Source organism: Thermobia domestica, chromosome 13 (assembly GCF_964235325.1).
Source record: "Thermobia domestica chromosome 13, izTheDome1.hap1.1, whole genome shotgun sequence".
Taxonomy (NCBI): Eukaryota; Metazoa; Arthropoda; class Insecta; order Zygentoma; family Lepismatidae; genus Thermobia; species Thermobia domestica.
This window is the reverse complement of record NC_137466.1, coordinates 106723403-106747172: the sequence shown is the minus strand read 5'-3', so window position 1 is coordinate 106747172 and position 23770 is coordinate 106723403. Positions and strand designations below refer to the sequence as shown.

Here is a 23770-nt window from a genome sequence, read left to right as displayed (position 1 = left end):
GTTCAATGTCGCGATCACAAAAGCTCTCTATTCACTTCTGTTCTAAGCTAACTGGATCCAGTTTCTACTTTGTATTCCTATTTCTGTGAAATCTACCTGAATGTTATCATTCCATCTGCGCCTAGATCTTCCTAATAGACGTTCTTCGATTGGATTTCCAGTCAAAATTTTGAAAGCGTTCCTACTTTCTTCCATTCTGGTTACATGACCTACCCACCTGAGTCTCCTACACATGACGACCCTAACAATGTTTGGTAAACGGTAAAACTTATGCAGTTTCTAGTTATGAAGTTTCCGCCATTCCTCATTCCCATTCCCGTCCGAATATTCGTCTCAGGACCTTCTTCTCAAATACCTTTAATCTATGTTCTTCCCTTAGAGTAAGCGACCATGTTTCGCAACCATTTTAAGCTTCAAATTCCTCGACAGAATTCGCGACGACAGAAGATTTTGAACTGAATAATAAACGAATTCCCTGCTTTCAGTCGACATTTAATTTATTCGTGGATATGATTTTGGTCTGTTGATATTGATCCTAGATATTTCGAAGTATACACTTTATCAAAAGTATTATTTGACACTTTGGCGCATCAATAATTTGCATTATTACTCTCCCAACAAACTTCCCTGTATTTAGTTTTTTCTGCATTTACTTCTAAACTCATGTCCCTGCAAGCGTTTAATAAGGCCTTTTACATTTATTTCTACTCTACTATCAGATTTATATCATCAGCATAAGCCATAACTTTGTGAATACCATTTGAGCTCTAGACTTTTTCTTATAGCGTACTCCACAACAGAATTTAATAATAATGGCGACAACGCATCTCCTTGTTTCAGGCCATAGGCATAAATTTCGAAAAGTTGAAATAAAACTATAAACTACCAGAGTTATATGGATTTTAATTAATAAAGATATTATACAAGTCTCAAATCGATCACACTAAAATTTCAAACAGAAGATAATTCAATCTCGTGTTGCTTCAAAATCATTCTACAACGGTAAGATATTTGGCGTTTAGTCCACTTAATCCTATTCGTACAAGTTGAAATTCTTCTGTAGCTTATAGTTGAAATAGAAGTCTTTACCATAGTATAGTGAAATATTAATTTTGGACTTGTCAGAAACTCATCTAAAAAAAAAGAAGAAGAAAAAGAAAAAGAAAGAAAGAAAGAAAAAGATACAACATGTAACAACTTTTCGAATCCTCTTAAAAGGAAATTATACGCCATGTTGATAAGTATTAAAAGTCCCCCTCAAGAGAAGCTGCTGAAAAATTTGTAGCCCAACACAGAAGGAGCGCAGGTTGAATGATGAATTTGTAGTTTAAAGTACATATCTCTGTGTATATATAAATACAAATTTTCATATTAATAACAAAATTCTTATTGTGTTTTCTCAGGTCCCTGAAGTGATCATGTGTGCCCAATTTCACGAATTTCACGAACATCAAGATCAGACCAGTCATAAAATGTTTGTTCCACCAAGGAAGTTTACTGAAGTAAATTCATGTAGAAATTAGTGAAACATTATGGGAGTCTCCTCCGTCACGTGCAGTGGTGCAGAAGTAGGTAACAGTTTAAACGTGACATGATAGTTTCTCAACACCCATTATGCTCCATGGACACTAAGAGCAAAAAGAGTAATTGTCACTGAAGTCGTGGGCGAAATTAACTACATTATTTTTGATAATCGCAGAATCTTACCAAAATGTGTGGCAGAAATTGTGTGGATTTATCTGGAGCATGTCGGTAGCATAACTCATGATAACTTGGCATGCGGAGGGCTCTCGACAAAATCGGTTATCAAACATCGGTCAGCAGATCAAAAGCATGAAAGAGTGAGGGCATCAAGGGAAGTCGTCTCTCATTTTGACCGCAGTACAGACCAATTGTTGTCATGAATAGTAACCACGAACGAAACATAGTTGTGCTACTACGATTCTGAAACAAAATAATAGTCAATGGAGTGGCGGCAGTCAGGTTCCTCTCACTCCAGGAAGTTCAAGAGACAAGTCGGATACATAAGTGTTTGCAACATTCTTCCGGGATAAGGATGGAGTCGTATTTATAAACTCCTGCTCAAGAGTCAGAACGGCAAATATAAAAGTGCAACGCTGCGGGAAAGAGAAAAAAGGAATTGTGTTCTTTCAGAAGAGTTGACTACTGCCAATACAACTGTCATTGCATGATCTAGGGCAGCGTTTCCCAACCTTTTTCAACTTGCGGCACACTACGGGTGTAACTTGAATTCTCGCGGCACACTCATAGATATTATTATTATTATTTATAAATATAAAATTCCGTGGTATTTTTTCTGTGATTACTGATCTCCTTCAGAGAACAAAGGTCGATCACGGTTTTTCCCCCGTGGTAAATCATTATGCTTATATTACATTCTAATTTAAAAATAGAAAACAATTGCAGTGAAATATAAGACTTAGGTTTTTAAAAATACACTTTTTTCCGAAAACTGTATCCAATCTTTTGTTACGAAGGGAGATCACTAAATAACGATCGAACAAACAAATTTCTTGCATTTCTAAACCACAAATGTAGGTAATTTTTATGCGTTTGCTTTGTCGAAAGGATTGAATGATATTTTCAAATTTCAAGTTACGAAATAGTCCGTAACAATAAAGAAACAATTAGGGTCATAACAATGACAACAAATACTTTTTTATTAGCTACACAGCTTAGCACCTACACAGTAATGTATGTACAATAATATATTACAATTACAGTATTTTTTTTCATTGTAGAGGTTTATAGAAATGTGAAATACAAATTTAAAATTTACATTTTTTTTTTTATTTTTTATTTACATTTTTCTTGTCTTCCAATTTGGTTGCTATAGAAATAATAATTTTGTTTCGATTTGCTCGAGACACACCAGAGGCTCATTCGCGGCACACTGGTTGGGAAACGTGATCTAGGGTTTCAATATCAAGATTATTATCATCCTTATTCCCAAGATCTAGTTCCGTAAGACTATTAGTTATTCCCCAAACTCAAGCAACACTTTAAAGGAAGCCATTTTGAATCTGATAAGGAGGTGATTAGTGCTAAGGAACTGGTGCGAGGAATACGAACTCTTTAACAGCTTCACGTGTGCATATATCATATATATTAGTTGTCATAGTATTTTCCTGTTTTATTTAATATCAAGATTGATTAATTTAAGATCATCTGTGATGTTACAAATTTATCTAATATTACCAGAGTTGCTGTTTTTCTTATGATCAGACCACGTACCTGTGCAGTCGTATCCATCAATTGTAGAATAATATCCTTCTTTACAGGTGCACACATTCTCAAAACATTCTATCCACTCGTTATGGATCACTCGACAATCATAACTAGTTGAGCAAGGAGAACCCACAATTGATACTCCTGTACCACCTATGAAATATCAAATATATTAAATTTAGCAGATTTATTAAAATCCAAGATTCCTCAGATCTAATTATATCGAAATATCTTACTGGATCATATACAAAATTATAGTTCTTTCCCAGAATAAAATGCTTCCATTCTAAATATGCATGCTTTCTACCTTATAAATAACAAGATAGGAAAGTTATAAAAATGCAGGAGCTTTCTGCAAAATTTTACATTGCGCTTTCTCGAAATAACAATTTAAGTTTCATATACTGTATTTCTTGTATATAATTTTGTAAAGACTGAGAAACTTGTATCAGTAATTTGATCCCATTTCTCAAATTTTTTTTTAGCTTTTTTTTAAAGTTTTTATTTACTACCACATTAACTTCACATTGAATATGTCATAAGACGGATGTTATAATAAAGCAACTTGTAATATCCCACTTTCACCACAGTTTAAAATGCTTATTACAATTTATAGTTTCTCATATCTTAGGTTCTTGTTCTTTTTCTAGAACCACATTTGTCATTGCAAATAGATTAAATGCCACAGTTATTAGCCATGTCCACTATTACACTGGAAATTGATAATAAGTAGAAAATTGAATTAAGCAAATTGATATATACTATATATTTTCTTGGTCATAACCGAAGTTATAAACCAAAATGGCGCAGACATGTTGTCCGAAAACGCCCGTGTTAAACCAATTGTTATACAGATACAGCTATAAACATTGTAAATAATAAGATTATTGTTGTCAGAAATGTCCACACTCATTTAAAATTTGTTTCAAACTAAAAAGAACTACAAAATAACATTTGTATAAAATTAAGATTGTATTAAACCGGAGCTCGAGATGGATCGTCCTATATCAGCCAAATATTTAGAGTATATTTAAAGTGTATATCTTAGGTTCTGCGTGTTGATTGAGACTCCCCAAGAATACTATCCTCTCCTCTCTTTCTATATCAGATATACCTGGCAGTCTACAGTTTTTTACGAGGTCAACTGGATGATGTATTATTTAATAAAACAACGTATTCAATACAAATATATATAGTTTAGTTGAGGATCAATTCAATTATTCTTTTAACAGCCTCTTAATTACTTTACACATTACAAACAACATCCACTTATTACGTATCATTATATTCATTTTCCATGTTTATTTCTATATTATTATTATCCTATTTATTCCTTTTATATTCTGTCGAGGGCTGATTTAATAAGACACTAGAATCATCTCATCAATATATACATATAGGCATCATCCAGGTAATCATCAGTTACTCTTCCTTATGAAACTACACATTGTACTATCTGGTAGATTTAATTTTATTTACAGTATCAACATATGAACTACTATCGGAACAACTTCGATGCTTGATCCGAGACACACATATTTTAACGACACATTTTACTATAATACATATTATTAACTAATTTACAAGATGTTTCTTTCATTATAAACATACCAGTTTGTTTATCCAAAACGAATCGAAAATCTTTAATTTCTTTTAGATTTTGTGATTTCTAAATCATCTGATACGAACCGATGTCTTTTAAAGCATCCTCTGGGGTGTTTTGTAATGCCTCGCTCAGCAATATAATAGTGGCGCCTTACAAATTGATTAAATTTAATTAAATCTTTTAGTTTTACGTCCCATGATTATGCCGTGCAAGGAGACGATGATGATGAAAATGAATAGAATGGTGGAATAAAGAAAGTGAGAGAAAATGAGAAACCCACGCACACAATGTCTCTCCCTTACTAAAAAAAATAAGTTATCGAGAGCACTCTACTGACATCTATGTTATTATTAATAAATGTAATATTTAGTCAAAACTAGTGTTGTGAAGCCCTGGGGAAAAAAACGGAAATTTTGGGTAGAAAACCAGTTTTTTACAGTTTTTCCCCGAGCTTGGGACAAAAGCGGAAAATTTGGGAAAAATTGAAATTTTCGAATATTTTAATACATTATGCCTTTAAAATCAAAACTATTTTAAATTTACTAGTTTAGAGTTAAAATAATTGAGTACTTATGTCTCTTGTATTAAAATTGGGGACAATTTGTGGCAACAAATATATGTGCACCACTCATTCAAACTCTTTAAAGCTAGCATCGTGATAGAATGGAGTTGTAGCTGCAAAAGATACTAAAATATAATCCTAGTTAGATTACAGACGCATTTAAATTATCTTAAGCAATCTTATGAAGTTCTCGCTTTATGGCAAGGATGTATTACAATAATGGGATCAGAATCATTTTAGATAATACCGGTATGTTACAATCAAACACATATTTTATGGAGATACGCATCTTCCTTTTGCTGTGTAAAATTTCCGGAAATTTTGAACTACTTAGAAAAAATCTTTTGCTCGGAAATATTGGCAAAAACGGAAAATATGATATAAAAACTATTTCTTCGCCTGATGCTAATCTGATTTGCTGTAACGTGTCTGCAACATATATACCGGTACAATGTATTCGCTAGCAGGAAAAATACTTAAAACATGTTTCAATTTTCTAATTTCTGGTAAAAAAAAAATCCCTCTTTATTAATTGTATATTTTTCGAACAACTCAGAAACAGGGATTATCTTATTTGCACATACGCACACCACACAAGTGCGTAAATTTGAGCAGCTAGAAATATGTTAAAGAATTTAACAAGTGGAATTTACGTTCATTATTATTAAAGAGTAGGAATACATGGAGAAAATACCTTTCATTATGGACATAAAACGCACCAAAACTGTCACCAATCAACTTAGAGATCCCAAAAGCTATTAATTTGACACTAGTATCGGTCATTTTCAATTATTTTTACACGTCACCCTCACCGTTTAGAAGTACTAATGGGGCTGAATTTGGATTTAAACGGCATCTAAAGTGTCATTGTTCATCTCAGCGACACCGAAAGCTATGGATTCGACACTAATATCGGCTATTTTCGATCATTTTTATTTATCTACCCCTTCTCCCTTCTCCAAGTTGCGGCGATGAATTTGGATTCAAACGGCATTGGAAGTGCCACTGTTCATCCCAGCGACCCTGAGAACTATGGATCCGACACTAATATCGGTCATTTTCAATATATTCCCCTTCCTTCCTCCAAGTTGCACCTTCAAAGTGAAATGATAGAAATCATCCCGGGCACGAACCTCATCTATGTTGAAAATTATATCGAAATCGGTGGTTCAAGAGTTGTTAAGTTACAAATATCTATAGGTACTTTCATTTATATATATATATATATTGTTGCACTAGAAAACATATTTGTTTACATACAACATTTTGTACATAAAGTTTATATAAAAGTCTATATTAGAATATTAAATAATAGTAATTATATGTTTTAGTGCACGAGTATTAGTGAAATATGCCTACTGCTCTCACTTGTAAGAAGTAATTTGGTTATAATTAAGAAAATTTCACCAAGATCAAAAAGCACATTAAGAATTCAGTTTCATTCAAGAGCCCTATTTGTTGGAAGAAAAGCTTCATGATGGTATATCTGTATGCGACCGTAAAAGTTCTATAATTAATGTATTTAAAAAAAACTGTTTATCAACAAGTTCAAAATTTCCGGAAAATTTACAACACTAGTCAAAACATTGGTTATCGTCGTGCGTAAATTGCTTATATTAGTATCATATAGGTGCGGTTTAGTGACTACAATAAGGGGTAATTTGGATAAGGGTGTATCGACCTATTTCCGGTAAAATGAGATATATATATTTTCTGCAAGTTTGGGCATGTCCGCATGTGTCTAGGTGATGTTAAGGTAATATCTCTGCTTCGTAGCGAACGCCTGTCTCCAAAAAATATTGTGTGAATACGTTGGTTAATTGGATAAGGGCGTTTGTTTTTCTGCTCTCCTGAAAAATTAAAGAATTGCTAGTTACGCACTTCCCCAAATTTACCCCTCACTAATTCTGGTTCTCACTTAAAACAGCATCTAACATAGCAAATGATCTGTTAGTTAATTAACTTAACAATTACACGCTAAATGTATTTGTACATTACATCCGTTCAATGACTCCTAACTGTACCAGTTCTAAAGAATCGAATCACAAATTTTAATTATAGTTATATAGTTATTACTACGTTCAAGTGCAACATGTATATGTGTAAAAATAATACAATATTATTAGCATTTAACAAATAAAACGTGCTCAAAGATGAGACGTACGCCAATTGATAAATGTTATTCAGCTGAACTAAATGATATACTTGAGTGTAAAAGCTCATGCGTAGTTTTCGAAACAATTAAGAAAAATTAAACATTAATTTTAAATCTAAAATTTGACACTATCCGGAAAATTGCTATCCAAGAGATTCATTCCATTTATTGAAGTGAAATTAATACTGAAATATACCATCTTAAAGCTCTTAAACAAGACACTACTAAACCACAGTATATACAATGGTAAATGAGATTTAGCATGATCTCTTCAATTAACTGTTGAATTTCGGTTTCTGTTTAATCAAAGTATTGTCTACATATAAGACACATATCAATCGATAGATCACATCAAACTTAACAAGGTTATAATGCTTAAGAGTGAATTGTCATGTGTAGATTTCGAGAAAATCAAAACAAATGAACTTTTATAGTGCTAAAAATTACATTGTTGTTTGCCAAAGATAATTGACAATTGACGAGGATTCGTAATTAGTCGTACAGGGTCGGTGGCTTTGCAGATACACTACTCCTTACTAAAACTCGTTTTATTCTATTGTACCTACCGCGTTCCTCCCTCTTGTTTGCTTGACCTTTCCTCTCGTTCCCGATTCTGATCAAGAAAGCCTGCTCCTACGTCATGCATTGGTCAGCTGGAAATACTTACTCACTGGTCCTTTCCTCCGGACTTCTGTCGACATTTTTATTTTTATTTTTTTATTCAAATAATTTTGGTGTTTCACGTTGAAAACTTAGGGTTTGGAAAGCTTCGTTTTTTCCGGAGGGACAAGAAAATATTCAAATTGTTCAAAGTATTCCTACATAAATTTGATTTAAAAATGAAACAAATCGCCGAATATTCTTTTATTTAATTAATGTTTCTCTAACCCGTATTGCACAAAATGTTTTGTGTCCCAGCTTTATATATTCCAATTAACTCTACATTAGCTACTCTTGAGGAAAGTCATGTTGCTAAAAACAATAAATTCTATTGCCACAAGTTAAGGAAGGAAACTTTACTAATGTACTAATTCTTCAATACATGTTTTAATTGATTTTTTTTAACAATGTGACTCCCCTCAAGCTCCACCACTGGTTATCTGATAACTTTTGCTTCGTAATGTTTGCAGAAAGAAATAAGCCATTTTAAATCATTAATTCAAGGAAGTGAATAAAACCGGAAAAGATTATTTACCTATAACTCCGCCACTTCCCACGCATTGACCATTAACGTAAGTGGAACCAACGGCGCAATCGCAACGTCCATTGTTACAGAAAACGCCTATTCCTAGATGGTGGCATTGTGCAGAGATCCAACAGCTTCCGTATATTGAAGAAGTCACTGTATTAAATAATGTTAGAAACGGTTATATAAAAACTTTCTACACAGTAAAGAAATGGTTTGGTTAATTCAACACATTGGTGTTGCCCAAGTTGAGTTGAATTTTGACATATGCCTGATGCTACTTCAACTTCATCGAAATTTGGAGTAAATTATTAAAATGATAGGCTTTAGATCAGCTAAATAACATGGTCTTTGTAAATTGAAATACACCGAGAACACGTAAAAAAATTTTTTTAAAAAACATTGAAAACAGATCTGCTTGTGTAAATTGTCATAAAATTAATTTCCTAATAAAACTATTTATGTAAAAGGTTATAGATAATATAAAACGTTTGTCGTTTCATATATACCTTGTGACGCTTTGCTCAGCTCAACATAAAAACCAATACAAATTTTCAATGATAGTTACTTTTATATTCATTTTGTTCTTCAATGCACCTACAAATACCAGAATAGGTGTATTATCTCTGACATGCAGAGTTTTCAAGTGAATGTGAAACCATTGCTAAGTCATCGTCATTATTAGATGAAATGTTTGGTTTATCGTTGAAGAATAATAGATATTAATATTAGTATCTCAATGCCTTGGGGAGCTCTTTCGTAGCTAAACTATCAGCGTACGCATCTTTTCTATGGGAGATAAGGTTTCGTTTCCCGGCGGGAGCTCATGTGGTTGAAATCTCACGTTAAGCTGTAAGTCCATGTCTCATATAGCCTCACTTGAAAGGGACGCTAAAATCAAAATCCTATACACTGCAAACTTGAGTGCTATTAGTTAAACAGGTATTATTAAAAGAACACAGTTGTACTGTTCCTATTTTCGCGTTCTTCGTTCATTCACCTAGTTCTTTAACACTGCTGCTCTGTTATTTTCACACTGATTTGAGTCAAAATTGATGACATCGGACGCTTAATGGTAAGCGGTAGTCAGCTGGGAAAATTAGCCTTTGTTAAAATAGGGTTGTTTTAACATTATTACTTTTTGCTGAGTATAAATAAATAGTCACACATACTCAGAGCAGTAGCTAGAGATTTCGGCGCCCGGGGCGAAGTAGAATTGGCCGCCCCCCTACACTCACCACACCAAGCTTTTCTTCCCCCCTTTTTTTAATTATAAGAAAAGCAGAAGCTGTTGTTATTCTACACTGTTTTTTTTTATTAAGCTGCTTGGGCAGACCATTGCAACAACCAAAAGGGATCATTATGTACCTAGGTATTCTTTTACAAATAAGACCTCTTTTCAAGAGGCGTATTTTGGGCATTTTGTTAAACTTGACAAATCTACCTTTGGTTGCACACAAATCCACTTGAAGAACAGTTATGGAAATTTACAATTCAACTATTTGTAAGGTTTTATACTATCGATAAGAAATGAAATTTCAATGCATTAGAAACTATATACTTTTAAAAAGTTCAAAATGGGTGACAGCATTAATTTCCACTAATAATTGCAAACTTTTGTAATTTTATTCTGTAAGTGATCACACAAACAGCATTTTAATTTCGATTCATTTAATATCAGCAATTAAAGCGGGTTGAACTTGTTAATAATAGACTTTCTTTTATTACTCTCAGGGGTCGGTGGTGTGATACTATTGTTTTAAATGTATATGCCCCAACAGAAGATAAGGATGACGATATAAAATACACTTTTTAAGAAGTATCACGGGTATTCAACCAAGTTCCGCGATACCACGTGAAAATTCTATTACAGGATTTCAATGCGAAGGTAAGGCGACAGGGTGTTTTCAAACCGATTAAAGGAAAAGAAAGTCTGCATAAGGAAAGTAATGACAACGGGGTTAGTTTCGTGAACTTTGGAACATCCAGAAACCTTAGCGTGAAGAGTACAAAATTCCCACATCGCGACGTTCATAAATACGCATGGGCCTCACCAGATGGAAGAACACACAATCAAATTGATCATGTTTTAGTAAATAGAAGAAGACAGTCTAGCATAAATAATGTTCGCTCTTTCAGAGGACCCGACAGTGACACTGATCATTGTCTGGTAGCAGCAATAACAAGAGAAAGAGATTATCGTTGTTTAATAAAGAAAATATTCAACATCTGGAAACCGAGAGGTTTAGTTTAAAAAAATTAGAAGAGAACCAGGCGAGAGGGGAATACCAGATTGAAGTGTAAAAAATTCTCGTTTTGAGAAGGTTTTGAAAGCTCTAATGTTGAAGATACTTGTGTTCAAATTAGGGATAGCATTAAAATTTCAGGTAGAAAAATTTGGAGCACAATCGTAGGCATCGAATCATTGTTCGACCAGGAGTGCACTAAACTATCGGAGAAGGGAAAATAGGCGAACGTGCGTTGGCTACAAGATTCGAATTACATAACTATACTAAATTTCGTTGACATCAGACGAGAAACTTCCAAAATGTTTAGAAGAGAGTGCGATTTTTGAAAGCCTAAATTAACGAACTTGAAGATAATAGTAAAAGAAAAAAATCAAGACATGTTCAAAGGCATCAACGAATTTGAGAAAGGGTATCAATCTCGCACGTAGGCCTATATATTAAACAGAGACGACGGAACACTTCTTACTGATACAGATAGCATCTTGAATAGATAGAAAGATTTCTTTGACGATTTCCTTAACACAGCCAAAACCTAATGTTCGTGGGGAAAGTAAAATGCACAGCAGAACCATAAGTTTCAGAATCTAGCCGAACAGAAGTAGAAATTTCAATGATAAAGAAATTACCCGGTGTAGACGAAATTCTGGCTGAGTTAATTTAGCTAGAGGGGAAAATTGTGGAACAAGATACACGAACTATTCTCCTTATCTGGAACAAGGAAGAATTACCACGAGAATAGAAAGAATAAATCATTGTTCCAATTCAAAAGAAAGACGACAAAGTAGATTGTAATAATTTTTGAGGCATTTATCGTGTGTCAACATCCTATAAAATCCTCTCAAACATTTTATTAACAAGATTGACCACATACGCGGATGAAATTATAGGAGATTATTAGTGTGGATTTAAACGAAATCAATCAACTATGGACAAGATATTTACCATTCGACAAATACTCGAAAAGAAATGGTAAACAACACCACGGTACATCAATTATTTATTGATTTTAGAAAGGTTTACGATTCTATTAGGAGATAATTATTATACAACATTCTTGCGGAATTTGAAATACTGAAAAAAGCTAGTTAGATTAATTAAAATGTATTTTAATGAATCCCAAAGTAAAGTCCGAGTAGGAAAATTCTTATCCACGAACTTCCTCGCCAAGAATGGCCTGAAACAAAGAGATACGAGTCGACATTATTATTCAACTTTATTCTGGAGTACTCGATAAGTAAAATCAAAGATAGCAACCAGGGCCTAGACCTGATGTTCATCAGGTTGTGGCATAGTCTGATGGCGTAAATCTGGTAGGAGAATATAGTAGAACAATAGAAGGAAATGCAGAAGCATTATTAACTGCTTGCGGGTTTAGAAGTAAATGCAGAAAAAAATAAATACATGGAAGTTCACTGGGATTGTAATACTGCAAACTATGTGTGTCAAAGTATCAAATAATATTTTCGATAAAGTAGATACTTTCAAGTATCTAGAATAAATATTAACAGACCAAAATCATATCCCCGAAGAAATTAAATGTCGACTGAAAACAGGGAATTATTATTATTCAGTTCAAAATCTTTTCTCGTCGCGAATTCTATAGAGGAATTTGAAGATTAAAATATGTAGAATGATAATCATGCCTGTTGTTCTGTATTGTTGCGAAACATGGTCGCTTACTTTCAGGGAAGAACGCTAACTGAAAGCATTTGGGAATAAAATCCTGAGGTGAGTATTCGAACCTAAGAGGAACGACAACCGGGAATGGCGGAAACTTCATAACGAGAAACTGCATAATTTTCACCCTTTACCAAACATTGTTAGGGCCATCAAGTCTAGGAGGCTCAGGTGGGCAGGTTGTGTAGCGAGAATGAAAGAAAGCAGGAGCTATTTTAAAGTATTGATTGGAAATCCAATCGGAAAACTACCATTAGGAAGACCTAGGCGCAGATGGAAGGGCAATATTAAGATGAATCTCGCAGAAATAGGAATACAAAGTAGAAACTGGATTGAGTTGGATAAGGATAGAAGTCACTGGAGAGGTTTTATGAACGTGGCATTGAACCTCTGTGTTCTATAGACCATTGAGTTAGTTCTTTTATGGTAAAAGATATTTTGTGAAATATAACGGTAATTCAGAAGGTTTATGTTTTGTCTGTATGTAGATAGATAAGACAGAGCACAACTGATACATATACACAAAAAACATTCCTGGTGATACAAGTAGTTGATGGAGAAATGATAGCAATATTTTTTTTTTTTTCAAATTGGAAGCATTTCACATGTCAAAGGAATAAAAAAATCTCTGGTAGTGATTAGTCTTTGAAAAAGACGAAATTCATTGGGTTAAGTTCTGACCGTTTTAGCTCCTACTCTACGGTTTCGAATATGTTATTATTCCCCTTATTTACCTTCATTTTTAATATTCCCGCGCAAACAGTCTCTTCACTCCTCTCGTTTTCATATTTTCATTCTCACCATCGTGATTAATCCGATTGGGAAGAAACGCGTGATTAACTAAGCAAACCATCACAAGATAACTAAACTAAGATTAGCATCACAACGCTGAATATGTATGTCACTTTGACCGTTTCCGATTTTGAAAACGCTACTGCGTACTCTATAAGTAAGGGATGCAAATAACCGCTCGCCTGGGGCGATTAGTTCATCCATGCGGGCGAGTATTTATTATCATACCAAAGGTAAGTAAATGATTTCTATTGTGGAATGTGGGCTAGTAGCTTTTTTCTTGGGCTAGTAAAATTTTGTTGCTTATTTGCATCCCAGGTAAAAGTCATTAATCGACATCTTGTATATCACATCGTCATTAACAAATCGTATATAATAACTTTCTTTAAGTACCGGTAATAAGGAAAAATTTCTTGGGATTTATTGAAACGTTTGGATTGCGAGCGGAGCGAGCACAACAATTTTTGACAAATGTATTTCTTTGCAGACCGAGAACAATATTCATTTAATAGGGCGCCAATTCTTTTAGGAGGCGCCGCGTCGTTTACTCTTTTCCGACACCTTTTCTTTCTTCTTGGTCGTTCCGCACCCCCTTTCTATCAGCGCCCAGGGCTACCGTCCCGCTCACTCCCCTTATCTACGGCTCTGCACATACTTGCATAACGTACGCTCGCCAGCAAAAATGTACTCATCTTATGCTTACATTTCTTCGTCAATATTATCCGAACGAACGAACTAGTTGAGTATATCTTCATTTGGGTTATGACTCGGCTAAATAACCAGCTTAAAGAGAGATTCTAGTCCCCGACGCAGCTAGGCGGCACCAGTAAATCACTAGTACAGGCATAAAACAATTGTGGCGAAACGAATTTTACGAGAGGGCAGCAAATAGGGGTCTAGAACACTCTCCCAGCTCATCTATTGACTAGCGCACACCCTTGGCGCACGGGATCCTGGGTTCGATTCCTGATAGGAGAGCATTCGGTGGTTCGGATTCCATTTTAAGCTGTAGGTCCATGCCTCTCGATGCTGAAAGGAAAAGTAATTTGAGATAAATAAACAAATTTCCAGATAGCACGAGAAGATAGTTGGAATAGTAGTAACGAAGAAAAATTAACGATTATCAACAACGGGAAAGGTAGCTGAAGATTAGCATCCAGGTCATGTATTTAAGATATGTTAGCATTCGTCTCGCGAAACAGAAAAACCTTAGAACGGTCGGCTACTGGGTTCGAACCCAGAATTTCCCTATTGCGAAGCAAGAATCCTGTATCCGCTCGGCATATGCTTATATCAAACAACTGGGATACTTCTTCTAAACACCTTTGAGGCAGAAGACTCGGGTTCGATTTCCGATGGAAACTCATGTGTTTCAGATAATATGTTAAGCTTTAGATCTATGCCTCATACAGCCTGAGAGCTGAAAGAGACTATAAATTCCAAATGAATCAAATTCTTCTAAAATGTTCTTTTATTTTCAAAATGCCTGTTTGTGTGTGAGAGTGAGTGTGTAATTAACTTCTACACACTCACACTTCATGCAAACAACATGAAACCAAACTGGTTGCCATGATACAGACTTTTAAATGTTTCCACATAAAATAATTATGAACATTTTTAGATTAAGTTGTGTCGTATGTTAAGTCCGAGTAGATTTGGACTCAAACTTTTGCTAAATATTTTTTCTTACAGGAAATCGAACCAGCAACCTATTTCAGAATAATAAACAAAATAAAATAGTAACTGTATTTTGGTTCCTTTTGCTACTACATGCATGTGATTTTTTTTAAATACCTACTCATAATACGAATAGTTTAAAGAAAGAATGTAATAATATCTTATTTCGTAAATATTTTTGAAACAAATACCTTTCTTTATCTGGCATAGTCAATTTGATTTTTTTAAGTTTCACATTCACGTTTGAGTATTTATTTCCCCCTTCTCTCTTTCCTCGTCTACTCAACAAACAGGGGCGGATAAAGGACGGACTCTTGGGGAGCGGTGAGTTGTAATACTGCTACTTAGAGCTACTTTTAAGAGCTCCAAACTCTGGGATGTTTTATATATATATATAAAATAAAGTTTCCTCTTCTGGGGACGAGATCCTCTTTTGATAAACAAGATAGCAATTGTACGTTAAGTAATTTTTCTCAAGACATACTATTAGGGAATGACTTTTTAGTATCTCAGATAGCCCAAATTGATTTGAACATTGACGTTTTATTGTTAAGGAGATTTGGAGAACCTCTAAGATTTGTTCTAAGTAATGACAGAGATATTTCAAAGGAATTGTCTCCACAAGCTAATAGTTTGGTTTGTAATAGAGGCCCAAAATAGTTCACTCCCTCACAAAATAAGTATTGTTGAATTGAGTTGATTTTGAGTTTAACGTCCATTTCAATTGCGAGGCTATATGAGACGGGACCTACTGATTAATGTGGAATCCGAACCACATGAGCTCCCGCCGAGAATCGAACCTGGGTCTCCCACGCCAAAGGCGCATACGCTAACCGCTTAGCCAGGAAGGAACTTAAAATAAGTATCGTGAAGACGCTGATGGAAGAAGACTTAACTCTAGCGATACCGTGAGAGTAGCAAGCGGAAAGAAATAGCATGGGTCTGAAGCCTATAATAGAAGTTGATTGCTATGTTTTAGTATTGCTACGGAATTCTTGGGGCTCCCTGAGCCTAGGGGCCCCGGAGCCTGGGCTTCATTGGCTCCGCCCTTAATCCGGTCCTGAACTCAAAGCTCTGGAGTCAGCGCTTCTGAATCGTAAAGGAGTTACAAGACACCGTCAAGCCCCACGTGGCTACGATGGCCCGGAACACCATTCTACGCCTGGGATAGGAAACACTATTGCATCCGCCATACTCCCCGGACATTGCACTGTCCGATTATCCCCTGTTCCATTCCTTGGACAATCACCTGAGAGAACGCAAGTTCAAATCCCTAGTACTTGCACTTGATACCTTCTTCGCTTCACGGCCCACCAAGTTCTACCGCGATGGAACCCATGGCCTTCCAGAACGTTGGCAGAAGGTTGTCATGCTGATGGGGATTATTTTTGATCTTGCAGGTACGTCTTAGGTATATCGATGTTCGAATGTGGTGGGTGAAAAAGTGACAAAACTTTCTTGGTCACTTTTATATGTTTGAAATATAATTATCAGAGGATACAGAATTCATTTTCATAGTATTATTTATGCTAAAGCAAGAAATGTCTCAGGGAGAGAAACGTCTCTAAAACAACTAGAAGTTAACCAGTAACAGAAATACTGTGGATAATCCTTTGCATACATGTAGAAAACTTACAAAAGAAAGATTTCTAGAAATAATGCTTGAAACATGTTATAAGTCATTTAAGACTCACGCCCAGACAGTAATAAAATACAAATTAGATTATTGTCATAATAGGTTTAAACAGACGATACGCTTTTAGCAGTGCTAGTTTAATGAATTATTAAGTAACTAGCATATATTACCCGCTTCGCTGGGTTGAAATGAAAATTTAAATGCACAACTCCATATCTCATGTGTTTAATACCCGTGAAATATGCTTGCAGTAAATGTTAACATTATATCGCCTGTCATTTATGTTAACCCGCCGAGTGACACGGTCATGCGGGTTGCATATAAATACGTTTATTTTTATACCTATGATGAACTAACAAAGGATTTGTACGTTATGGACACTTGAATGGTCAATTATCTCAAGACACTGGTAATTAAAAATTAAAGTGATATGATAAGAACCATCTAGGGTCCAAATCCTAATAACCCCCCAAAAATGAAAGAAATTGGTTCAGCCGTATTAGCGTGATGAGCTAACAAAGGATTTGTGCGTTCTCTTTTATATAATAGATTAATTAATTAAGCTGATGTTTATATTTCTAGCATGCGTAGTGAAAACTTTATATTTTACTGGAATATAATTGATAATACTGTCAATTCATTTGTAATAACGCTTGATGGAAAAACAGAGAAGGGAAATATCACGTATCGTTGGCTACTGCTCATGTCGCTTCTCATCTGAAAAGAGTTGTAGGAAGCCATTCTAATAAGTTTTGTATATTGAGCGCTAATCCTGGTGCCCCGGGTTCCCTTGTACAGTTTACTTAGATCTATGTATTTGTATTAAAATATCCATGACTTGTTAAATGATATCTGACAAACCTGAATGAGTCATCAGAAAAGTTAAATAGAAATTGGAGGTCTACTACTTCACAAGATAATAATAAGCATGACATAAAATGTTTTAGTTAATTTTAAAAAATCCGAAATATGTACATTGGACGAATGAAGAAGTGCACATTTTCGCTGGCAACTGTGCTCGTGTTCAAAATAGATTGCTCATGAATAGCTATGTGGTCAACGTTATCGCCTTTGATGCTGGAGATTCAGGCTGGGTTCCTCGTAGGGTCTCATGTAATTCGGACTGGAGTTTAAATTGTAGATTGATGTTTCGTGGAGCGTCGGTGCTAGAAAGGGAAACTAACAAATTTGTAGCATATCCTGAAGGTCTTTCCACCCGAAACTATAAATTGATGTTTTAATAAATTTGCAAGAAAGGATTTAGAGGGAGGAAAAATAAGCGTTTACATCAATATCAATCCCATATATACCGGTACTTGGTACTCCCTAACTTTTTCTATTATCGGTTGTGGTGAAAGGGCAAAACAGTTGAGTGTATTATTCGAATTCCCTAACGAAATAGATTGCTAGGGGGTTTTCATGCACTAGCAAACTCCTTCCACCTCATGTTATGTCCTATTTCTTTTTTACATTTGTTACAGAAATGGAAGGTATTGTTTGCTTGTTCGCTTGAATGAATGAATAATTTGCTTAATCATACGAGGGTCATTCCGAAAGTAACGTCTTCATATTTTTAAATATATACTACTATTGATACAGAGTATATTCTCATACAATAGAATATCAGCTACTTACAATTATTTTTCTCGCGTAGTCATCATTCATTATGCACTTTTATCCAGTGTTGAATAACAGCCTGTGAACAGAAAGAGTAACAAACGAAGACATTTAAAAACGAATAAGAGAGAAGAAGACGCTTCTAGCCACCATCCTTCATAGGAAGGCCAATTGGATGGGACACATCTTACGAAGAAATTGTCTTCTTCATACCGCCATAGAAGAAAAGATGGAAGGAAAGCGAGGTGTAGGGAGAAGAACACAACTGGTCAATGACTTGAAAATTAGAAGTAAATAGGTATATTGGGAGTTAAAAGAGGAAGCTGAAAATCGAGAAACGAGGAAGAAACATTTCCAGGCCCAAACTAAAAATTAAGAAGGTGAAGAAGAAAAAGAAAAAAACTCATTAGTCCCAGGACCTGCCACTAGGCAAAATACTTAATAATAATAATAATAATAATAATAATAATAATAATAATAATAATAATAATAATAATAATAATAATAATAATAATAATAATAATAATAATAATAATAATAATAATGCTATGTTCGTAAAAATAGGAATCAGCAGAGCCAAGCCACCTTTTGCTGATGGCAACAACTGCATCTAAAAAATTTTATCCACTTGGTCCATCTTCCATAGGAAAAAAGAGAGTTGGAATGAGTGAAGTCCAGACTATGTGGCGGATGTGGTAAGGCAGTCTAACCAAATTTCGCAATAAGCTTCATAGTTCCAAGACTGATATTTGATCTGAAGTCATCTTGTGGCAGGAGATAGTTTTCCTTCTTCTTGCGCAGATTCTTGAATTTGGACTTTCAGCTTAGTCAGTGTCTTCTGAAAGCGTTCTGAATTAACAGTTTCTCCAGGGCCCCAAACATCTAAAATAATCACGTCCTGCCTATTCCAAAAGACAGAGCACATAAGTTTTCCTTCAGGTGACTATCTTCAACTTGTTTTTTGATGGACAATTGTATGTCGCAACTTCATGGACTGCTTTTGGATTCCGCCTTCTAATGGTAAAACTGCACCTCATCATCTCATCTCGCTGTTCAGGAATCCGTCACTTTCGGTCGGTCTCATACTTGTCCACTACTTCTTGACACATTTCGATGCACTGGGTTTTGTATTGTCTGAAAGCATAGTCAGGATCCATCACGTACAAAACTTTGTGATAACTCAGATTACTTAAAATCATATCTAAGGCATCACAGCCAACATTCAGATGCCAATACAGCTCTTTGGTTGTAGTAATTCTACGATCAGCTAAGATGAATTGATCAAGGCGCTGTTTATTATGAGGGGAGGCACTTGAACAGAAACACTTAGATCGTTGCTTGCTAACCACATTATTTTCTAAAACTCACTAACCATCGCCTTACTGCGCTCACATCCACTGTATTCCCTCATTAGACCTTCAGCAAGCATTGATGAATTTTGTAACATACTGTACTTCTCAAAAAATAAAAAAATGGAAGTTGTACTCATCTCAGCTGGAAGTAGGTAGATGGCAATTGTGAAGTCTACATGATGCTACCATCTTCATAATGTTAACATGAAGTGAACTTGCTGTGATCTTCACACAGTGAACTTGCTCTGATCTTCTTTACTTAGGAATGAATCGGACTATATCAATATGTGAAATTTGCTCAGAAGCCAAGTATTTCATTACACATCTCTGTTTCGTATGCATCTCCATTTCAGACGTCATTTTCACTGACTGTCGCTCTCTATCGCAAGAGAACGAAAATAACATGATATTAACAGAAATGTTCCGCCTTTACTACGACACCAATATCATCCGCTTTAACGTTATACATAAACACAAGAAACTAGAAGGCATTACTTATCGAATAACCCTCGTAGTTAGCATGTATTTTAAGTACCATTCCTTAGCATTGTTTATATGTACAACTCGTAACACTGGAATTCATCTGCTATGCTCACGTGAGGAGGGATCAACAATAAGAATGACATAAGACTTTGCCGTGAGAGATGCATATTATCTTTTAACCTGATTTTCCAACAATAGTGCACATACCTATCTACCTTATAACAGTCTTTTGCAAGCAGCTCTGAAACAAAAAATAAGCTTTGGCAACTCTTTTCGGACTCACGAGAAAAATTATGTTCTTTCTCCACCAAATGAAGTTAAATTCATGGATTCACTATGACATTGTTAACAGAAGAACATCGTAAGGATAATTACGTTCTCTCTCTACCAAATGAAGTTAAATTCGTAAGTTCATTTTGACATTAACATAAGAACATGCAGAAGTGTAAACAACAGATTCAGATTCAGAAGCCATGATGTAATATAATCTGAGTTTAGGGTCTCTTTCAACAGCGAGGCTATGTGAGGCATAGACCTACAGCTTAACGCAGGATTATCCGAAGTATATGAACTCCCAGCGGGAATCGAACCCGAGTACGCTACGCCAAAAGGGCGTACACTAACCGCTTAGTCACGAAGGAGCTCCTCAGAAACCTCGAGTCGCAATGAGCTGTAAATCTCACAGAAGTTAATCACGAACAAACCTACCACAAACTGAAAGAGTCAATAGCTGTCTACAAGGTAGCCTGAATCATTAGATGGGATTTGTATACATTTTTGCTGACGATTGTGCCGTATACTGATTCCCTGTTGAAGACATTATCGTTGTTCCTAAATTTTGTTTTCGGTACCAATTATTACCTTATACTTCTGAATCCAAGACGAATTCGAAATCAACACATACCCACAATTCCTAACAAAAGATTACGAAAAAAAAAAACTACGGAATATATTGGTTATAGCTATATCCAGAAGTTAGAATAAAACTACTACATTAAAAGTCACATCAGAGACTTCGATTTCCTCACTGAAAGAGCGCACTGAATCTTTGATCTTCGTTCACCTCCGGTGCTTGGGGTCCCTGGTTCGATCCCAGCTCGCGCCTCGTGAACTTTGTGGTTTTACAAACACTGTGCTCGTGGGTTTTCTCGGGGTTCTCCCGTTTCCCCCCACTTCTTCATTCCACCATTTCATTCATTTCTCATCGTCATCGTCTCCTTTAGCCTAACCGGCATAACCGTGGGACGTAAAACTAAAGATTTCATTTCATTTTCTTTGATCTTCGAGGTCATTTCCAGTGCCACTGTGATCTTGGTTTTCTTCTCACACAATATCGTCCTCAGTCGCACATCATATCAGGGCCTAAAATTGAGTGGAGTACGCCACACTTTGTGGAACTGTAGAAAAGGAGTGTGGAACTATAATTCTTAAAGTGTGGAGTGGTATTAATGTGAGTACCTTACTTTTCTGGGATTATGCATTTAAACGCGTTCAGTGTGTCAAACTAAGTCTTACTGATTCAATACGTTCATTATGCAATGGGTTACTCAATTCCATATAACTGCCAGTGTAAGCCAGAGTTAATACGTATAGGTGTCTCCTAGATGGCAGGGAAAACCATTGCCAATTTTGAGGTGAAGGAACTTTTTAACTATATTTAGTTTTCAAACGTTTTCGGTTGCATTCATATAGTTTTAAAATATGCAACTAACTGCACGTTTATCTGTTGTTTCAATAGGACATTACACTTTTCCGATATAATGAAATGTGTTGTTTTGTAGATAAAAATTACACGATCCTTACAACCCGTTATAGAAATATGTACTACCAGAGATAACATACATCAATAACCACCAAAAATTGAACCGAAGCACAGCGTTACGAAAATCAGTAGAAAGAGTAATGTTTCCCAGAGTGACTTCGACAGTTACTGATAGTGAAAACATGAATACAGGAGAACACAATGGAATGTGGAAATTGTTAACTGATGAAAGAGTGCTTCAGGTGAAACGTTGCCTCTGTAGAAACTTTGGTGTGCTGCCCATCTCATTAATTTAGCATGGAAAGATGTCACCAAGAAAGAATGTCCAAGAAGTTTCATCTCTCATACAAGCAACATCTGGACTGTGTGCTTTCCATCACTCTTCAGGGCAGCGAACGAAAGGTTTAACGGTGGTAGCTTCAGAAAATAATTTAGAAGTTTTGCACTACCAAGAATATTTTGACGTCAGGTGGACAGAATTTTCATTCAGTATGCTCACTACTCTACTAAAAAATTGGTATCCAAGCTGCCTTTACTTGTAAACGGAAAGCCATGTATGTAATGGAGCCAATGGTCATCTGCATAAATGGATAGAAGTAGATCGCCTTCATCTTCTGTGTCTTGTGACAGACGCTCTATATGTTTCCAAGAACTGCCAGCAGAAGTTTGAGAGTGATGAAATGTTTGTTTTGGACATAATAACAAATAAAAATAGAACTATAGCACAATTGGAGAGTATGAAAGAGAAACCTCTGTTAGACGGGTGGGAAAAAACGTTTTTAAACGAACGTGTGCAAGAGAACGTCAACGGAGAAATACAGTACTCATTACATTGTATTCAACTTCATCGTAACACACGTCGCAATAAATCCTATAACAAATATGTCAGTGAGAAAAGAGATTTTACTGTAGTACGCTACGAAGTCCTGGATTCCATCATTAACTTTGTTAGTCAACGTTTGCTGTATGAAGACAGTATTATTGCTTTGGAGCCTTTCCGTGTTTTGCAAGAGTATGTAACTGATGATGTCCTAAGAGGATGCCACAAAGTTGTTTGTCTTGATACAGATCTTCTGCAGTTCGCAATGCAATATAGAGAGACATCATCGTGCAGTATGTTGAAAAGTCTGGACGCTAAAAGCTTTCTCATGAAAATCTGTGGAAATCAGTCATTTCATGCTCTGTCAACAAGTCTAGCCCGAGTTGTTGCTTCGAAACCATCTTCTTCCGATGTTGAAAGACTTATAAGTGACTACAACGTATTGAAAACAGATAACAGACTGTCTTTAGCTCCCACTACTATGAAAAATTACCTTCACGTTAATATAAATATGGGTCCGTTGGAAGATTTTAGCCCAACCCCTGCTATTATGAAATGACTGGCCAGAAAGAAAAGGCGTTTTGAAGTTGGTAGAAAGTCAAAGGAACAGCCCTGGTATGACGGTGTATTTGCCTTGGCAGAAAATAGACTGAGACAGCGTGATGATCATGGAAAAATGACAGTGAAATTCTTATGTAAGAAAAAGTGACTTTTTTTTTCTTCCAGCGTGACTATTTTTCTTACCTGCTTTTTTCCTGTATTTTATGATTTAATACAATACAATTAAATATGTATCCTAATGTGCCTTTAATTTTGTTTGCTCTGGATGCCAAAATTTTCCTAAATAATAATAATAATAATAATATTAATAATAATAATAATAATAATAATAATAATAATAATAATAATAATAATAATAATAATAATAATAATAATAACAATAATAA

General features: G+C 35.3%; 1 protein-coding gene across 2 annotated transcripts in view; it reads right to left on the bottom strand.

The window, feature by feature from the left end:
• LOC145669264 (uncharacterized) overlaps window positions 1-23770 on the bottom strand; it is a 38756-nt gene that overhangs the window by 2624 nt on the left and 12362 nt on the right. Inside the window, exons 3-4 of one of the 2 annotated variants that reach the window (XM_081737583.1) lie at window positions 8768-8914; window positions 3256-3402 (exon numbers count right to left, since the gene is read on the bottom strand). In XM_081737583.1, coding sequence (XP_081593709.1) covers window positions 3256-3402; window positions 8768-8914 — 294 coding nt within the window. The remainder of the gene's footprint in view (window positions 1-3255; window positions 3403-8767; window positions 8915-23770) is intronic. The other variant, XM_081737584.1, reaches the window with a different exon arrangement.